This window comes from Podarcis gaigeae, assembly GCF_964106915.1.
Source record: "Podarcis gaigeae genome assembly, chromosome: 13".
NCBI classification, from domain to species: Eukaryota; Metazoa; Chordata; class Lepidosauria; order Squamata; family Lacertidae; genus Podarcis; species Podarcis gaigeae.
The window spans coordinates 6,965,032-6,984,104 of NC_139689.1; the positions used below are offsets into that span (position 1 = coordinate 6,965,032).

The 19,073-nt window shown below is 46.2% G+C and overlaps 1 protein-coding gene across 1 annotated transcript in view; it reads left to right on the forward strand.

Moving 5' to 3' along the window:
* The window catches only part of LOC310830879 (myosin-6-like), a 44,806-nt gene that overhangs the window by 8,287 nt on the left and 17,446 nt on the right, over positions 1-19,073 (forward strand). Inside the window, exons 8-17 of the mRNA XM_083710712.1 lie at positions 382-474; positions 1,210-1,273; positions 2,766-2,864; positions 6,090-6,193; positions 7,444-7,582; positions 8,406-8,524; positions 11,416-11,565; positions 12,349-12,519; positions 15,542-15,851; positions 19,013-19,068. Coding sequence (XP_083566838.1) covers positions 382-474; positions 1,210-1,273; positions 2,766-2,864; positions 6,090-6,193; positions 7,444-7,582; positions 8,406-8,524; positions 11,416-11,565; positions 12,349-12,519; positions 15,542-15,851; positions 19,013-19,068 — 1,305 coding nt within the window. The remainder of the gene's footprint in view (positions 1-381; positions 475-1,209; positions 1,274-2,765; positions 2,865-6,089; positions 6,194-7,443; positions 7,583-8,405; positions 8,525-11,415; positions 11,566-12,348; positions 12,520-15,541; positions 15,852-19,012; positions 19,069-19,073) is intronic.

A 19,073-nucleotide genomic window follows, 5' to 3' on the forward strand; every position in this document is an offset into this window, starting at 1 on the left:
AGCTCCCAGAATGCTTTGGGGGCAGTGGCGTAGCATGGGGGTGCGGGGGGGGGGGCCGGCCGCACCGGGCGCAACATCTGGGGGTGCGCGCTCGCACTCGCAGCTCTCTGCCCCTCCTAAAATCCACAGGTTAGGGGGCGCAAATTACTTGCCTTGCCCCGGGTGCTGACAACCCACGCTACGCCACTGTTTGGGGGAAGCCATGACTGTTCAAAGCGGGCGTCATAGTGCCCTAACCATGCAGTGCAAAATTCCCCACAGCGGACCCTGTCATGCTCTGAATTTCCCCACAGCAGTGCCCCACAGAGCATGCCGTGGGATCTGAAGATGTGTTGAGGGGGTGGATTTAAGCTGCCCTAACCGTTCACTCTGCTTTTTCAGGGGACGCTGGAAGATCAAATCATCCAGGCCAACCCTGCCCTGGAGGCCTTCGGCAATGCCAAGACCTTGCGGAACGACAACTCGTCCCGATTTGTGAGTGAATCTGGCTGGTTAGAGAGGTGTATGGAAGACCCCCAAATATCGAAGCCCTGCCTGCCCTCCATGTTGAATCCCACAACGGAGTTACGCGTTTTCTCATCCATGCCCCCTCACAAGACCCCACGTGAAATCACAGAGCCCCAAATACATGCTTTTTTGAAGGGCTGTGCTCTCACAAGCCGTCAAAAATGTGCATTTTGGGGTGCAGTGCAAAACCGCCAGGCCAAGAAAAGTGCTTTTTTCAGGGTGAGGTGTTGGCATGAAATCATACGAGATCATAACACCCAAAATGGCTGGCATGCTCTCACAAGGGGGAAAAGGATGTCCCGGTTTTCCAGGGTGCTTGCGGGGTGTGCGTCCATTATATCAGCCTATGCCCTTGGGCACCTAGGAAGCTGAGTCAGACCAGGACTCCATCTAGCTTAGTATTGTCCACACTGACTGGGACACCCCCAGCCCAACCTGCAGATGCCGGCATCAAACCTGTGAACTTCTGCATGCAAAGCAACCCAAATTGCAATTAAACATTGCTGTTGTTCTGTTTCTGTGTCTCACGTTCTCCCTCAAAACAGTTCAGAACGGCATTGTTGCCTAACACCCCTGCTAGGTAGGCTTGGCACCCCGAAGCCACCCCGTGAACTTCACAGCTTAGAGAATGATTTGAACCCAAGACTTCTTTATCAGAGTCCAGCGCTCTCACATAGTCATGCCTTCTTTTTTTCTGTCTAGGGTAAATTCATCCGAATCCACTTCGGGGCAACGGGAAAGTTGGCGTCAGCCGACATAGAAACCTGTAAGTCAGACTGCAAAGGGAAGTTTGATTGGTCCGTCTGATCTGTGCGTCCAGCTGTGTTTCTGTCCCCCGCGGCAGCCATCTTGTGCTATGCCACACACCCCACAGCAGCCATCTTGTGTTATGCCACACACCCCGTGGCAGCTGTCTTGTGCTATGTCACATGCCCCATGGCAGCCATCTTGTGTTAAGCCACACACCCCGTGGCAGCCATCTTGTGCTCTGCCACACACACACCACAGCAGCCATCTTGTGTTATGCCACACACCCCGTGGCAGCCATCTTGTGCTATGCCACACACACACCACAGCAGCCATCTTGTGTTAAGCCACAAACCCTGTGGCAGCCATCTTGTGCTATGCCACACACACACCACAGCAGCCATCTTGTGTTATGCCACACACCCCACAGCAGCCATCTTGTGTTATGCCACACACCCCGCAACAGCTGTCTTGTGCTATGTCACATGCCCATGGCAGCCATCTTGTGTTATGCCACACACCCCACAGCAGCCATCTTGTGCTATGCCACACACCCCACAGCAGCCGTCTTGTGTTATGCCACACACCCCGCGGCAGCCATCTTGTGCTATGCCACACACCCTGCGGCAGCCATCTTGTGTTATGCCACACACCCCACAGCAGCCATCTTGTGCTATGCCACACACCCCGCAGCAGCCATCTTGTGTTATGCCACACACCCCGCGGCAGCCATCTTGTGCTATGCCACACACCCTGCGGCAGCCATCTTGTGTTATTCCACACACCACAGCAGCCATCTTGTGCTATGCCACACACCCCGCGGCAGCCATCTTGTGTTATGCCACACACCCCGCGGCAGCCATCTTGTGCTATGCCACACACTACGGCAGCCATCTTGTGACTGGCACCCACTGCACTTCCCCAAAAATTCCACTGGCCCAAAAAGCTTCGCAACTCCTGCCATCCTCTTCAAATTCCTTATCCCGCCATACATACTCCAGTTAAGAAAGAGTAGCAGTTGTTATTATTAAAACAAATTTACAGGAAACTTCACGGTGTAAAGCCATTGGAGGGGTGTACACAGTAAAAACAGAATGAAACAGAAACACAAGCTCTGATAACAATAATATCAATTTAACAAACTCTAATGCAATGAAACCATCTCTACAAACTCTAAAAGAAACTAACCTGTTTCATCCATTAAAAAACTGATATTTCCCCTCTTCCCCATTTGCTACACTTGAGGGCAAGGAGTGTCTTAGAACTGATTTTGTACGCTGCTCTGAGAGAGCCTAAAAGGATAAGCAACAGTTGCTGCAAATAAATAAATACTTATATATAGTAGTGATATCTAAATTTGCATCTAGGCATATAAATTAATATATGCCAGTCCTGTGCAACTATGTGTTTTTTCTGTTGTTGTTTTTTGGCAAGGTCTAAGTGGGTGTTCTAGATTTTACACAGCTTGCATCAGTTCAGTTTTCACACAGCCCCCCCCCCTTCTCTCTCAGACCTCCTGGAAAAGTCCCGGGTGATTTTCCAGCTCAAAGCTGAGAGAAACTACCATATATTCTACCAGATCCTGTCCAACAAGAAGCCAGAGCTTCTGGGTGAGTATTTCGGTTTTGTGTTTCTCCATAAGGGGGCAGAGTATATACCAAAGTTCCCAGTTGGTAATCGAATCACGTTGCCTCTAGAGGGATTCATGTGCATACCAGAACTTTAAGTTTGCACATTTATTTATTGATATTTTAGATTTTATAGACTGCTCTGTCATAAAAAACAACAACAACAGCAAGGCAGTATCCCGTAAACAAATTTATAATAGCGTAAATAAAAACATTCGTAAAGACATCAGTAGAAACATCAAATAAATGCTGATTAGTTAAAAGGGGGTTCACAATTCAAAGGCCTGTCTAAACAACACCGCTTTTCGGGGATGCCTAAAAGAAGGCTGGGGCGATTCCTGCTGAACCTTTAGTGGCAAGGAGTTCCACCGGCCAGGTCCTGCTGCACTCAAGGCTTGGTCCATAGTGAAGGCTGACCAAGCCTTTGGAGCATGGGGGAACCACCAGAAATGCCCCGTCATAGGATCTCAGTGATCGAGGCAGAACATAAGGGCCCATACGGTCCTAAAGGGAATTTGGTCCCGAGGTGTTTAGGGTTTTGTGAATTAATGCAAGAACCTTGCACCTGATTCAGTAGCAAACTGGCAACCCATCTCACAGCAGAAGTGTAGTGTGTTGCCAGTAGCCTGTTCCCGTGAACCGTTTGGCCACTGCATTCTGCATTAACTGCAGCTTCTAGACTATATACAAGGGCAGCCCCACAAACAGCACATTGCAGTAATAAAGGGCTCTGCAGTAATAAAGGGCTCTGCCAGCCTAGTAAAGCAAGCAAACTTTCTGCAGTACAGTGGTACCTCGGGTTAAGTACCTAATTCGTTCCGGAGGTCTGTTCTTAACCTGAAAGTGTTCTTAACCTGAAGCACCACTTTAGCTAATGGGGCCTCCTGCTGCTGCCGCGCCGCCGGAGCAAGATTTCTGTTCTCATCCTGAAGCAAAGTTCTTAACCCAAGGTCCTATTTCTGAGTTAGAGGAGTCTGTAACCTGAAGCATATGTAACCCAAGGTACCACTGTATAGGAAAGGGAAATGCATTGAAAAGTGTGGTGTGAACAATCTTGATGTCCGTGCAGGGGCGCCGACTTATAAAAAATATTGGGGGGGCCCATACCGGGGTCCTACCCCGGGAAGTTTTCTAAATTTTAGATGAAAATTAGTGAGTTTTAAAGTTTTTTAAAAGTATTTTAGAGTCATATGATCAACATTAGAACCCCGAAAACTCGACTCTCTATAACTCCACACTCCGGGAAACTCGACAAGCCTGAAACACTTTTTGGCTTTGAAAAAAGAAACAAAACAAAAACACGCACGGTATTTTCGTAAAAAGCTAATTTAAGTTACAGTAACAATTATGCTTAGACTATTACAGAGCAGTGAATATATAGCTCTGAAAAGACTGAAATGATATTTAAATAAATCCTAAACTATCATTAAAAGAATAAAACATAAAATATTGCTGTCACACAGTAATAGCACTTTGATTAATAAGTGAAATAGCTAATTTAAGCTTACTTTGAATAAGGCTGTGGGTTCATTAAATAAATAGAATATCTTAAAGTTAATGCTTTAATACAGTTAATAAAATTAATACAGTATGCCTAATACTGTATGTAAATACTGTAATACTGTATGTAAATAACGGGCTTTAATTGGGTCTTACACCCTAAAAATATTTAAGTATTTGAAAATAACTAATACAGTACTATAGTAATATAGAAATACAGTACTAAACTAGTACTAATATTTCAAAACTGAAAATTTAACATTCTGTATGTATTTAATTCTCTATTTTATAAAGATTTTTAATATCTGACAGTGAGTTTGGAGTAGCCCAATGCAAAAATCCTGAGGATCCATGTGGATCCATGCTTTGTAACCACGTTTTAAATGGGGAGGGAAGGAAAAACACAGAAGGGACAAGAAGCACAAGAGGGGTGTGCGGAGAAGCAGCTGGCTAAGAATGCAGGGGAGGAGTTTAACGGGGTGGGGGGAGGAAAGGAAGGCAAAAGTCCCCCCCCCCAAGCCAGCCCTCTCTCTCTCTCTCCCACCTGCATCCCTAGAGCACGGAGAGGAGGAAGTGGTGGGCTGGAGCCTGCACGCAGTGTGACTAGGAAAGAATTAGAAGGAAGGACTCGATCCTTTCCTTAACCCTCTGCTTGCCAGGAGGGCAGGGGATTCCCTGCTCTTTGTTGAGTTTGAGCAAATGCAGCAACAGAAGCGGGTGGGCAGTAAGACCCTGAGGCAGAATGCAGGAAAGCAGCAGCTTCTGCCTTCCCTCCGCCCGCCCGATCTTATTTTTGCCTGATTTTTGCCTATTTTTGCCCCTGCGCTCCGGCGAGTCTGCTCCAGGGACCACACATTCGCTCAATAACACGCACAGACATTTCCCCTTACTTTTTAGGAGAAAAAATCTGTGTGTTATAGAGTGAAATTTACGGTAATAATTTTCTTAAATTATTGGGGGGGGCAGAGCCCCCCCAAACGAATTTTTGAGGGGACTGGGCCCCCTCAGGCCCCATGGAGTCGGCGCCTATGTGTCCGTGGAAATTCAGGATTGCTATTCTTACCTCATCCACAAAACAGTACCAGTCAGTTGTAAAATTATTTATTTATTACATCCCATCTTTCCTCTGAGGAGCTCATGGTTCTCTTCTTCCCCTCCATTTTATTCTCACAACAACCCTGTGAGGTAGGTTAGGCGGAGAGGCATCAAGCAGCCCAAAGTCACCCAGTGAGTTTAATGGCCAAGTGGGAATTTGAACCCTGGTCTCTCCCAGGTTCTGGTCTGACACTCTAACCCAGTTTCCCAAACTTGGATCATCAGCTTTTTTGGACTACAATGCCCATCATCCCTTGTTAGCCAGTGGTCAAGGATGATGGGAATTGTAGTCTTAATACAGCTGGAGACCCAGGTTTGAGAAACACTGCTCTAACCACCAAACCACGCTGTCTCCTTTGTCCTTCAGCTACGCTGTATTTTGTTGGCCAGTTACCAATCTCTGCTAAGCCAGTTTGATAAGGATGCGAGTCTTTCCGAAACCAGGCGATAACAAGTCTAACTATAAATCTACAATAAGTTTAAATGGGTTTAAATGAAATATCCACATTGTGACCAAATCCTTCTTTGAGCCGATGGTTTCTGGGGGGTCATGTCCCGAACACAGTCTGCTGTTAACCCTCCTCTTCATTCCCCTGTTTCTTTCCCCAAAAGACCTGCTTCTGGTCACAAACAACCCCTACGACTACAGCTACATCTCCCAAGGAGAGGTGACTGTGGCCTCCATCGACGACTCAGACGAGCTGATGGCAACAGACGTGAGTCTCTTTGCATAAACACAGGGAGGGGAAGGGACGTCAGCCATTTCCCATGTGTTAAGAAGATCCATTTAGGGGTGCCAAAATTTGGGCTTGCACAGGGCGCCATATTGAAAAAGATGAAGAGCATTCCCTGCGTAGAGCTATCTTGTATTTCTTTAATGCTTTTCATGTTTATACATTTCAATAATTTTGCAATCATTTTAACATTTCAAAGCTTGACTTCCTTCTCCTTCTTTCTGCGGTTCCTTAAATTTGTTTTTGATATCTTCTGCATATCCAAATGAACTTAATTTGCTCATTTATTCATCTTAATTTGCTCATTTATTCATCTCCTTTAAATATATACAGTGGTACCTCGCAAGACGAAATTAATTCGTTCTGCGAGTTTCTTCGTCTTGCGGATTTTTCGTCTTGCGAAGCACGGATGCACCCTGGTATTAACGGTTTTAAGAAAAAGGAAACAAACTTGCAAGATGTTTCATCTTGCGAAGCAAGCCCATAGGGAAAACCGTCTTGCGAAGCAACTCAAAAAACAAAAAACTCTTTCGTCTTGCGAGTTTTTCATCTTCCGAGGCATTCGTCTTGCGAGGTACCACTGTACTCTTATAAAACTGCAGATTATTACAATAACCCTGCCAATGTTCTGACCTGTTTACAATTTATCTGTCAATACTCAATAAACCATTTCCATTCTTTTATAAAAAGTTTGTTATCTTAATTTCTTACTCTTTTGGTAAGTTTCTCCATTTCTGCATACAGTGGTACCTCGGGTTAAGTACTTAATTCGTTCCGGAGGTCCGTTCTTAACCTGAAACTGTTCTTAACCTGAAGCACCACTTTAGTTAATGGGGCCTCCTGCTGTTGCCGCGCCGCCGGAGCATGATTTCTGTTCTCATTCTGAAGCAAAGTTCTTAACCCGAGGTACTATTTCTGGGTTAGCGGAGTCTGTAACCTGAAGCGTATGTAACCCGAGGTACCACTGTATTTCTGGGTTAGCGGAGTCTGTAACCTGAAGTGTATGTAACCTGAGGTACCACTGTATTTCATAAGGGAGAGCTATCTTGTGGCTACAGAACTGGAACAGCACCACCTGCTGGCAGCTCCAGGATTGCAGGAAATGCATTGGAGGTGTGTGTCAAAAGTGAATGGTGCCAATTTGAGAAGCGTCCTCGGTGACGTTTTCTTTCTTTCTTTCTTTCTTTCTTTCTTTCTTTCTTTCTCCCCCCCCCCCTTCCATATATACACAGAGTGCCTTTGATGTCCTGGGTTTCACCCCAGAGGAGAAAGTCGGGGTTTACAAGCTGACTGGCGCCATCATGCACTACGGCAACATGAAATTTAAGCAGAAACAGCGGGAGGAGCAGGCTGAGGCTGATGGGACCGAAGGTGTGTGGTTTGCAAAGGGCAGGAGAGATCTGTCGGATGAAGGGGAATGTCAGGGAGAAGCAGGAAAGGGATTTGCGGAAGGGGAAAGAAGCAGGGGCAGAGGAGAAAAGGGGTTTGGTGTGCATTTAAAGTTGGACCTGCTTTTTGCTTTCCGGAAAATACGTCAATCAAAGCACAGCCATCCTCAGAAATGAGCACTTCTCTGAATTTTGTATTTCTCCAGCCAAGTCATGTGCACGAAGAATACATATACAGTGGTACCTCAGGTTAAGTACTTAATTCGTTCCGGAGGTCCGTTCTTAACCTGAAACTGTTATTAACATGAAGCACCACTTTAGCTAATGGGGCCTCCTGCTGCTGCCGCGCCGCCGGAGGACAATTTCTGTTCTCATCCTGAAGCAAAGTTCTTAACCTGAAGCACTATTTCTGGGTTAGTGGAGTCTGTAACCTGAAGCGTATGTAACCTGAAGCATATGTAACCTGAGGTACCACTGTACTAGGATGGTGTTTATATTAAAATGTATGTATGGGGGAATATGCATTAAATTAGGGGGAATTGCTTTGCAGAGGTTCAAATATTAGGCAAAATGACGTACCATCGTGTGTGTAGTACCAGGAGAAATTTGTTGGTGAGGGCTTGCTTTAAAAAATAAAATAAAATTGCAGATTGAGGTGGAGAACTGACCTTAAGATTGAAGAAAGGAGAAACGTAGCAAAGCTGAAACGGACAGACGCCTTCACCTCTTAAAAAATAAGTTGCAGGAGTAGAAAATATAGGATCCCACCTGCATTATCTACCATACGTATTTCCTTTCCTCCCCAGATGCAGATAAATCTGCCTACCTGATGGGCCTGAACTCAGCCGACCTCCTCAAGGGTCTTTGCCACCCTCGGGTGAAGGTCGGCAATGAATATGTCACCAAGGGGCAAAATGTCCAACAGGTGAGGATGTCTTTTTGCAGGCCCCGCTGCAGCGGGGCCTCGGGTTCCAGAGGGTGTGGTAGGCCATTTTTCTTCAGCCTTGGGTTCCCAGGTGTTGTAACACTACAGCTGCCACCAGCCCTAACTATTGGCTAAGCTAGCAGGGGATGATGGGAGTTGTAGTCCTACAACATCAGGGGATGATGGGAGTTGTAGTCCTACAACATCTGGGGGGTCCAAGGTTGAAAAACACTATTATAGGGTATTTACAATTGGGCAAGCTGGACATGGGTGCAGCTGCTGGCGTTGATGGTGCTGGCCTCATTATTCGCATCAGTTCAGACTAGAGATGGGGAGAAATTTGACCCAGTTTCCATTTAAAGGCAAACTTAGGCAATTTGCACTTTCTGTAACATGAAATTTAAGCATGAAATTTAATGCGTGAACCGAAACACAGCCATCCTTTGAAATTTGCACTTCTCCTAATCTTGCAATGCGGTTCCCACATCCCATCACAATTAACATGCACAAAAATGTACATATATTAGTGAAAATAACACATTGGCATGCATTACGTTAGAGAAAGTTGCTTTGCAGCCGTGAGTGTTTTGGGCAAGGTTGCATTCCCAAAAATCTTTATATTAGGAGATTGGAGCACTAAAATGCGGATGAATTCCCACGAGAACTTTTTAAAAACAAACAAGCAATAACATCACAAACTGTTGTGGAAACGGGGAGAACCAACTTCTAATTAATCATGAATAGAAATGTAATGTTAGGCCCAGGGTTGTTGAATTGTTGTTGTCATAATAAAGGATAGAAACCCTTCTAAAAAAAGGAGGGATCGAAACCTTTCTAAATAAAACCCAAACCGCTTAGCTGGAATGAGCCTGGTTGGATTTAGGGGCAGGTGACCCAGATGACTGCCTGGGGCGTTGGGTTTGGGGGGTGCCAGGCTGTGTTCAGGGTGCACCTGTCACCCAGACGATCTGCTCCACCCTGAGTTCGACAGCTGAAACTAAAAGAACAAACAGTTCAGAGGCCGCAAATAAAATCCCTTATGCACCAGTTCAACATCATCAGCCACCATGGCAGGGATCAGGCTTATTTGCAGTCAGGTCATGTAGCAAAGTCACGAAATGTGGTATGAGGTACCTAAAATTGGGTGGTGTGGGGGTTAAAACAGAGGTCACCACAGGAACTATTGAACTGAGGAGCCATTTGGTCTAGGGCAGCGATTCACAAACATTTTTCCCCTCTGGGTCACAGTTTTGGAATAAAAATTTCCCTGTGCCTCACCAATTTTCTAATTGATAAATACAGTACAGTGGTACCTCAGGTCAAGTACTTAATTCGTTCCGGAGGTCCGTACTTAACCTGAAACTGTTCTTAACCTGAAGCACCACTTTAGCTAATGGGGCCTCCTGCTGCTACCGCGCCGCTGAAGCACGATTTCTGTTCTCATCCTGAAGCAAAGTTCTTAACCTGAAGCACTATTTCTGGGTTAGCAGAGTCTGTAACCTGAAGCGTATATAACCTGAGGAAAACAGAAAATAAATGACTCCTAGCAGTGCTTGGTTTTGAAAAGATATCTATCCATACTCTCCAGATAAGAAGAAATATTTTGATACTACACTACGCTGAAAATGTTTATATGTTTCTTTGATGGTCCTTGCCGTCCTCTCCCTTTGAGAACCACTGGTCAAGGAATGAGCGGACAGTCTGCCTTCTTCTTTGAAGTTCTGCATCCCTGGGGCGTTTTAAAAAATGCTGTGGTTTTGGGGGGCTGGGGACTCAGCAGCCTTTGAAAGATAAAGAGAGAGGTGCTCACACTGAAGGCAGCAGGACTCCTTGCTCAGAGCCCATATAACTTGATGCTGCTGAAGATAATGTCTTTCTTTCCTAGAATTTTTATTAAATGTTCTCTTTTACATTTTAGAATATTCATTTAAACAACCTTAAAATACCAATGACTTCCCTTCTTCACTTTCCATGGTTCATTTCGCATAACACAAATCCCTGCATATTTTATATAAACTAAACCATTCCGTGTTCCATTGTTACATCCATCAAAACTTATTTACACTGCTGAATTTATCTTAATGCTGCCCACATTTTCAAATAAACACAGTTTCCCTCCATATATTCGATAAACATTTTCCAGTCTTCTTTAAGCATCTATTCCTCTTGTTCTCTTATTCTATGTGTTAGGTCCACAAGTTGCACATATTCCATCAGTTTAAGTTGCCATTCTTCTTTAGTTGTGACTTTGCTCGTTTGCCATCTGAGGGCTAACGAAACACGAGCCGCAGTCACAATGCTGGAATCTTCTCTGCCCTTTGCCATGAGGTCCCAGGGCAGCTTACAACACCGTAAACACACAGTACTAAAAATCAGTTTGAACAATTTACCATCAGAAGACCAGGCTCCATTCACGTATTCTACTTGGCCAGGACATCAGTCCCTGCCATGCTTGTGCAGGATCTGGTGCTGAGAAGAAGATGATTTTGGATTTGATATCCCGTTTTATCACTATCCTAAGGAGTCTCAAAGCAGTTAACAATCTCCTTTCCCTTCCTCCCCCACAACAAACACTCTGTGAGGTGAGTGAGGCTGAGAGACTTCAGAGAAGTGTGACTGGCCCAAAGTCACCCAGCAGCTGCATGTGGAGGAGCGGGGAATCAAACCCAGTTCACCAGATTATGAGTCCACCACTTTTAACCACTACACCACAATGGCCTGCTCTGCAGCTGCCTATGTATTTTTCTGCAACTCCAAGCGTGCCAGCTGGGGCTGATGGGAGCTGAGTCCAAAAAAATATGGAGGGCACCACCAGGCGCAGGGGCTCAGATTGCTTTTCCTGAAGCATTGCTCACTTTTCCTTTCCTTCCTCCCCTGGCTCCTCCGCTCAGGTGTACTACTCCATTGGGGCCCTGGCCAAGTCTGTGTATGAAAAAATGTTCAGCTGGATGGTGGTCAGGATCAACAACTCATTGGAGACCAAACAACCCCGGCAGTATTTCATCGGGGTGCTGGACATCGCAGGATTCGAGATCTTTGACGTGAGTACATTGCGGTGGATGCCGCAAGATAGGATCATTGTCCTTAGGTAGATATCCCCTACCTGGAGGACTGGTCTCTTCCTATTGGGGGCGAACACGGTTTGTTCAGCAGACTGCAAGCCTGTCATGTTTTGTTTTTTCCAAGGGTGACTTGTTTTCTGAGCTGCTCATCTGTCCTCAGCTTGGCTAGCTTAGGCTAAGGGTTTGTGATATGCCCAAGGTCGCCCAGTCAGCCTCATAGTACGTTTCTGAGCACAATTCAAAGTGTTGCTGCTGAACTTTAAAGCCCTAAACGGTCTTAGCCCAGTATACCTGAAGAAGCATCTCCACCCCCATTTTTCTGCCCGGACACTGAGGTCCAGCACCGAGGGCCTTCTGGCGGTTCCCTCCCTGCGAGAAGTGAGGTTACAGGGAACCAGGCAGAGGGCCTTCTCGGTGGTGGCACCCACCCTCTGGAACGCCCTCCCACCAGATGTCAAGGAAATAAGCAACTAACTGACTTTTAGAAGACATCTGAAGACAGCCCTGTTTAGGGAAACTTTTAATGTTTCGTGTTTTATTGCTTTATTATTATTATTATTATTATTATTATTATTATTCTGTTGGGAGTTGCCCAGACTGGCTGGAGAAACCCAGCTAGATCAGTGGGGTATAAATTATTATCATTATCATTATCATTATCATCATCATCATAGCAGAGTGGGGCTTTGAACCCTGGGCAGACTGGTTTTTCAAATTGCTGGAGTCCTTGATTTCGTTTCCATTCCTTGCTTCCTGTCTCAGTTCAACAGCTTTGAGCAGCTGTGCATCAACTTCACCAACGAGAAGCTGCAGCAGTTCTTCAACCACCACATGTTTGTGCTGGAGCAGGAAGAGTACAAGAAAGAAGGGATCGACTGGGTCTTCATTGACTTCGGCATGGACCTCCAGGCCTGCATCGACCTCATTGAGAAGGTGTGGTTATGAGGTGCTCTCTGAGGGATGGAATCACGCCTGCACACTGAGATCAGGGAAACAGGAGGATGGGGAAGGGTTTATCATTGGTTTCTCAATTTGCCCCCTCTGTCCCACAATCCTTTGGACCTAAAGAAAAAACAGCAACAGGGAAGATTCAAGGTCTTGCCCTATTTGGCTCTTTGAGGTACAGGCACTGCACTGCTGATCCCCAAACTGGGGTTTGGTGATCAGGAGTGCCCTCCAAGCAGTGCCGGATTTATGTACCGTATTTTTCACTCCATAAGACGGACTTTTTTCTTCCTAAAAACTAAGGGGAGATGTCTGTGTGTCTTATGGAGCGAATGCGTGGTCCCTGGAGCCAAATTGCCCAGGGGCAAAAAGCAGATCATGCTTTTTTTTTTTTTTTTTTGGAAGAGGGAAGTGGGTGTTGAAACAAAGCCACTGATCGTTTGCTGATCAGGGAGAGAGATAAGGGACGCTAGAGATAATGGAGGCTGCCTAGGAGGGAGGAGGAAAAGACAGCAAACTTGCAAAGGGGGGAAACAGGAAGACTAAAGCAACAAGAAGAGAAATTAGAAGAAAAGGAGGAGCGAAAAACTGCTCCAGCTAAGGAAAAGACACTACACCAAGGCAAACAAGAGGGAAGGGAATGTTGAAAGGAAACAGCTGATCGGTGGGATCAGAAGAGAGATAAGGGTCGCTAGCGGAGGCTGCCTGGGAGGGGGGAGGTAAAAGCCTATGGATCCTCAGGATTTTTACATTGGGTCACCCCAAATTCACCATCAGATCACATAGCATGTCCATGGCTACAGCCTGCACCCAAAAAATCATGCACCCACTGTTTCATGGGGCCACAATGGCGCAAAAATGTGGTTACAAAGCACGGATCCACATGGATCCTCAGGATTTTTGCATTGGGTCACCCCAAATTCACCATCAGATCACATGTCTGTGGCCACAGCATGAACCACAAAAATCATACATCTACTTTTTCGTTCAGAATATTTTTTTCCCTTATTTTCCTCCTCTAATAACTAGGTGCATCTTAAGGTCAGGTGCGTCTTATGGAGTGAAAAATATGGTATAAGCTAAACAAGCTATGGCTTAGGGCCTCACTCTCTTGGGGGCACCCCCAAAAAAAATTAAAGGGGAAAAAACTGGATGTACATTTCCAAAATATAAGATAAAAAACAAATAAAACAAAACCTACATGCAGCAACAGTGTTTTGTGGCTTTAGATACCTGTTAGGTCCATAAATTACCATATGGCATATATTCAACACAAAAAACAGCGACAATTTGTTGTTGACAAAGGACAGCTGGACATATAAAGGGCCCCATTACCTTCAGTAGCTTAGGGCCTCATCAAACCTAAATCTGGCCCTGCCTCCAAGCCTCACCCAGTCAGAGCCTCTCGCTTTCCCTCCTTCCCTCTCTTTATTAATTAGCTGAGCCTTCCCCCACCTGGTGCCCACAGATGTTTGGGACTACAACTCCCATCAGCCCCTGCCAGCATTGGCTGAAGTGGATGGGAACTGTAGTCCATGACATCCAAATTGGTGAAACCATCGTTACCACTAACCATGGTTTACTCTCAAAGCAGGATTTGAAACCAGAATCTATTCCTGTTTTCAGTCTCTGGTTTGTGAGCAAAACCTTGTTATACAGCAGCTGTTTGTGCCAGTTCAGACATCATGATAAATTATAGTTCTTGCTAAGGGAGGGTGGAATGGAAGAGGGAAGGGAATGCAGGAGCACCGGGGACACTAAAGGTAAAGGTAAAGGTAAAGGTAAAGGTACCCCTGCCCGTACGGGCCAGTCTTGCCAGACTCTGGGGTTGTGCGCCCATCTCACTCAAGAGGCCAGGGGCCAGCGCTGTCCGGAGACACTTCCGGGTCACGTGGCCAGCGTGACATTGCTGCACCTCGCGAGCCAGAGCTGCACACGGAAACGCCGTTTACCTTCCCGCTGGTAAGCGGTCCCTATTTATCTACTTGCACCCGGAGGTGCTTTCGAACTGCTAGGTTGGCAGGCGCTGGGACCGAGCAGCGGGAGCGCACCCCGCCGCAGGGATTCGAACCGCCGACCTTTTGATCGGCAAGTCCTAGGCGCTGAGGCTTTAACCCACAGCGCCACCTGCGTCCACCGGGGACACTGCTGATCACCAAACAATGGTTTGGCAATTGCTAGTGTGAATTTGGAAGTGGGCCAGAGCATCTTCAGAATACTTTCTGTATTTACAAAGGTGCAGGTGCAACTTTACTTCATTTACGTAGCTGCTGTTTCCTTGCCAGGCTTTTCAAACAAGTCAGAAAGAAACAGTTAACTGTGGTTTGCCATTACATTTGAACTGGGAAACTTAGTAAATAATTTACTAACAGGCCAGACTATGAAGCTATGCTGTTAAGGTGCTAGGAAGCCATTAAGCATCGTTCCTGGTTCAGAGGTAGCAGGAATCCAGAGTTAACTGTGGGTCCCTGCCTTGTTTGCATGAAAGGGGTGGGAGAAAGCGAGGTTGTACGAAGCTCATGCACCTCTCCATTTATTAAGCTGAGATGTGATTGTGGAAGCACAGCCCAGACCACTGCCACATTAAGGGCTAGAAACTTGTTTGTTGTTTTAAAGGCAAGTAATATTTCTTCACCCAATGCCAGTTACTAGATTTGCTTTGCCCCTTACCACTGTGTAACACAACCCTGAATATAAGGGGACTGGCCATTAGCACCCTTGTTGTGGCTTGCTAAAATAAATTCGCTTTACTGTACACTTTCTGGGAGGTGGGTCATGGTTCGACCTCTTCTGGGTTCTTCCCCCTGTCCTTCCAATTCCTTCTGTGGTTTCATCTGATTTCACTACGGCTAACGGCTTCCAAACGACTTTAAACCATTTGGCTTCATATTCTGACTTGTTAGGGAACTATTTGGTATAGTTTCCCAGTTTGGATGCAACAGGAAACCATGGTTAGCCGGGTCTCCCTGACTTGCTGCTTTGGCTCTGTTTTCCCCCTCTTTCCGTGCAGCCGCTGGGCATCATGTCCATTCTGGAGGAGGAGTGTATGTTTCCGAAAGCCTCCGACATGACCTTCAAGGCCAAGCTGTACGACAACCACCTGGGCAAGTCGAACAACTTTGGGAAGCCTCGCAACACCAAGGGCAAGCCGGAGGCCCATTTCTCCCTCATCCATTACGCCGGCACCGTCGACTACAACATCCTTGGCTGGCTGCAGAAAAACAAGGACCCCCTCAACGAAACCGTGGTGGGGCTCTACCAGAAGTCATCCCTGAAGCTTCTAGCTACACTTTTCTCCAGCTACGCCAGCATGGAGGCTGGTGAGATGATAATAATAATAATAATAATAATAATAATAATAATAATAATAATAATAATAATAATTTATTTATACCTCGCCGATCTGGGGCTGGGAGGGGAGGTCCACACAGCCCCACACAAAAGGGCAGGGCGCAGGGAGGTATTTATGAGGAGGCTTATACCTGCCATGGAAAGAAAGAGGCTAATAATAATAATAATAATAATAATAATAATAATAATATTTATACCCCGCCCATCTGGCTGAGTTTCCCCAGCCACTCTGGGCGGCTCCCAATCAAGTGTTGAAAACAGTACAGCATTAAATATTAAAAACTTCCCTGAACTGGGCTGCCTTCAGATGTCTTTTAAAGATAGGATAGCTGCTTATTTCCTTCACATCTGAAGGGAGGGTGTTCCACAGGGTGGGCGCCACTAGACCGGTCTGATTCAGAATGAGTTTTCCGCCACCGGCGCTCTAGCTGCCTCAACGATTGTTTCTTCGCCCTCGGCTCCGGGGGAAACCATGGGGCTGTCCGGGCTCCATGCAATCGGAGAGGGCGCTTCGGAGCCAGACAGTCAATAGCCCTGGTTAACTCTGCATTCCAGCGGGCCACCAGGGAATCAGCTGAAAGGCCATCAACTTGGGATAAAACATCCCCTACCACTCTCTGGAAGCCAATTGGATCCATTAAGTAGCGGGGGCGGACCATCCGAATTGGTCCCACCTCCCTGCAGAGGGGACGGGCCACAGAGAAGTCCAGTTGCACCAGGAAGTGATCTGACCATGGCACTTCTTTTATTTCGCTTTTAGTTAGTGTCAGATCACCAACATCCATAGAGGTAAAACCAAGTCTAAGGCATGTCCGCGGCTATGAGTCGGGCCAAACTTATTCAGGAACAGCCCCATGGAGGCCATGCTTTCCACGAAGTCCCGAGCAACCCCTTGTAAGGTCGTGTCGGCGTGGATGTTAAAATCCCCCAGGACAACCAAGCTAGGTGTCTCCAGGAGCATATCCGCCACGACCTGAAGCAGCTCAGGCAGGGAATCCTTGGTGCAGCGGGGAGGTCAGTACACCAATAGGAATCCTGTACTGCCCCTATTGCCCAACTTCCAGAACATGCACTCAGAAAACTGGGTTTTCCCAATAGGACGCCTGGTGCAGACTAATGACTTCCTAAAAATCACTGCAACCCTCCCTCCCCGCCCACATGACCTGGGTTGCTGTGCGTAAGAGAAACATGGTGGGCAAGCAGCAGCAAGGACAGGCCCATCTGCTTCATCCAACCAGGTCTCTGTCACACATGCCAGGTCAAATCCTCCATCCACAATCAGGTCATGGATGGCAGTGGTTTTATTCATCATTGACCTGGCGTTGCACAGCAACACTTTCAGGTCATGTGGGTTTCCCTTGCTGATTCCAGTATCCTTCCGGTCAGGACCAGACCTGGAGGCAGGGATAGTCCTCAGACAATGACTAAACCTGCCTCCTCGGTAATGACATGATCACTGAGATCGGGTGTCCCCCTGTGGAACCTGCCCCAGCCAGATTGATGGGCGATCATGAGAGAGGGAGAAGGAGGAAAGGAGAAAACTAGGCCCAGCACTCAGAATTCTTGGGCAGTTGCCATGACATCAGGGCACTCCGGGGGCAGGGTGCATGGCTGCCATTTTAATTTCCCAAAACACTCCAAATTAGGGGGCAGATGACTCTATTAGCTTTGGGTTCTCTTTGTTTCTTCTCATTTTTCCAGCCTCCCTACGTTTCTGTTTCAGTTTGCAATTTATCTTTTTTTTATTTAGAAGAAAAGCCTCACGGAAATTTGTCAACATTCAGAGCAAATTTCTCCCGGCGATGCATGTTTTCAGTATTCAGTTTTGCCTGACAAAAACATCACAATGATCATTTTAATTTGTATATGCCGCCCATCTGACTGTGGTTCCCCAGCCGCTCTGGGCGGCTTCCAAAAATGTATTTTAACTCAAGCAATTTCCACTAAAGCAATGTGTTCTTTTTCACACATATATGCATGTCTTTGCACAGTGCACGCCTTCCCCCAGCATACACATTTTTGTATCGGTTATTACACCAGAGAGCAGCATCATAAAATGCGGATAAGTGCAAATTTAAAAGCCGTCTGCGTTTCAGTTTGCGTATTGTTTCAGAAAGCACAGATGTTAAAATCTACCCTGAACTGAATTTCTACCAGTCCTAGTTGCTACATGCCCAAAGTGCCTTCCATCAGCTTCAGCCTAACTACTGTTATCTATGCTCTGTTAACCTGAAGGTTAGATTACTGCAATGCGTTATATGTAGAGCTGCCTCTGCAGATGGTTCGGAAACTTCATCTGGTACAGAATTCAGTGGCCAGGTTGCTCACCGGAGCAAGACGGTTCGAGCATATTATACTGATCCTGGTCCAAGTGCACTGGCTAACAATTAGTTTCCGGGCCCAATTCAAAGTGCTGGTTTAGACCAATAAAGTCTTAAATGGCTCAGGACCGCAATACCTCATATGGAATGCCTCTTTCCATTATGAACCTACCCAGACCCTGAGATCATCTTCTGAGGCCCTTCTTCGTGTGCCTCCTTCTCGAGAGGTTCGGAGGGTGGCAACACTAGAACGGGGCCTTCTCTGCAGTGGCTCCCCGTCTGTGGAATGCTCTCCCCAGGGAAGTTTGCCTGGCGCCTTCATTATAAATCGTTAGGCGCCAGGCCAAAATGTTTCTTTGGTTGATTTGATTGACATCCTATGCCTTTTTAAAAGCTTTTTTTTATGTGGAGGGTATATTGGGTTGTTGGTTTTATTTTGATTATGTATTTTGTGGTTTTACATTTTGATTTTATTCCGTGAACTGCCCTGAGACCTCTGGGTATAGAGCTGTATATCAATTCAATGACTAACTAAATAAAATAAAATAAAATACATTGAAGGAAGCAAAGTGGCACTGCAGGAAATGAGAGCAGCGCAGTGTAGTGGTTAGTTAAAGAGATTTCAATGACAGGAGAGATTTCAATGACCGTCATTGGGAAGGAGACCAGTGTAGGAGAACTGAAGTTAAGATTGAAAAAGAAGAAGAGAAACGGAAAGAAACCAAAATTGACCTGATTTGCTTGTGCCTTTGATGAGGGAGGCTTGCCTGAGTTTTCCAAGCCTTCACTCTCTGCAATTCTGTCTTCAGGTGGAGATGGAGGGAAGGGAAAAGGATCGAAGAAGAAAGGATCGTCTTTCCAGACCGTTTC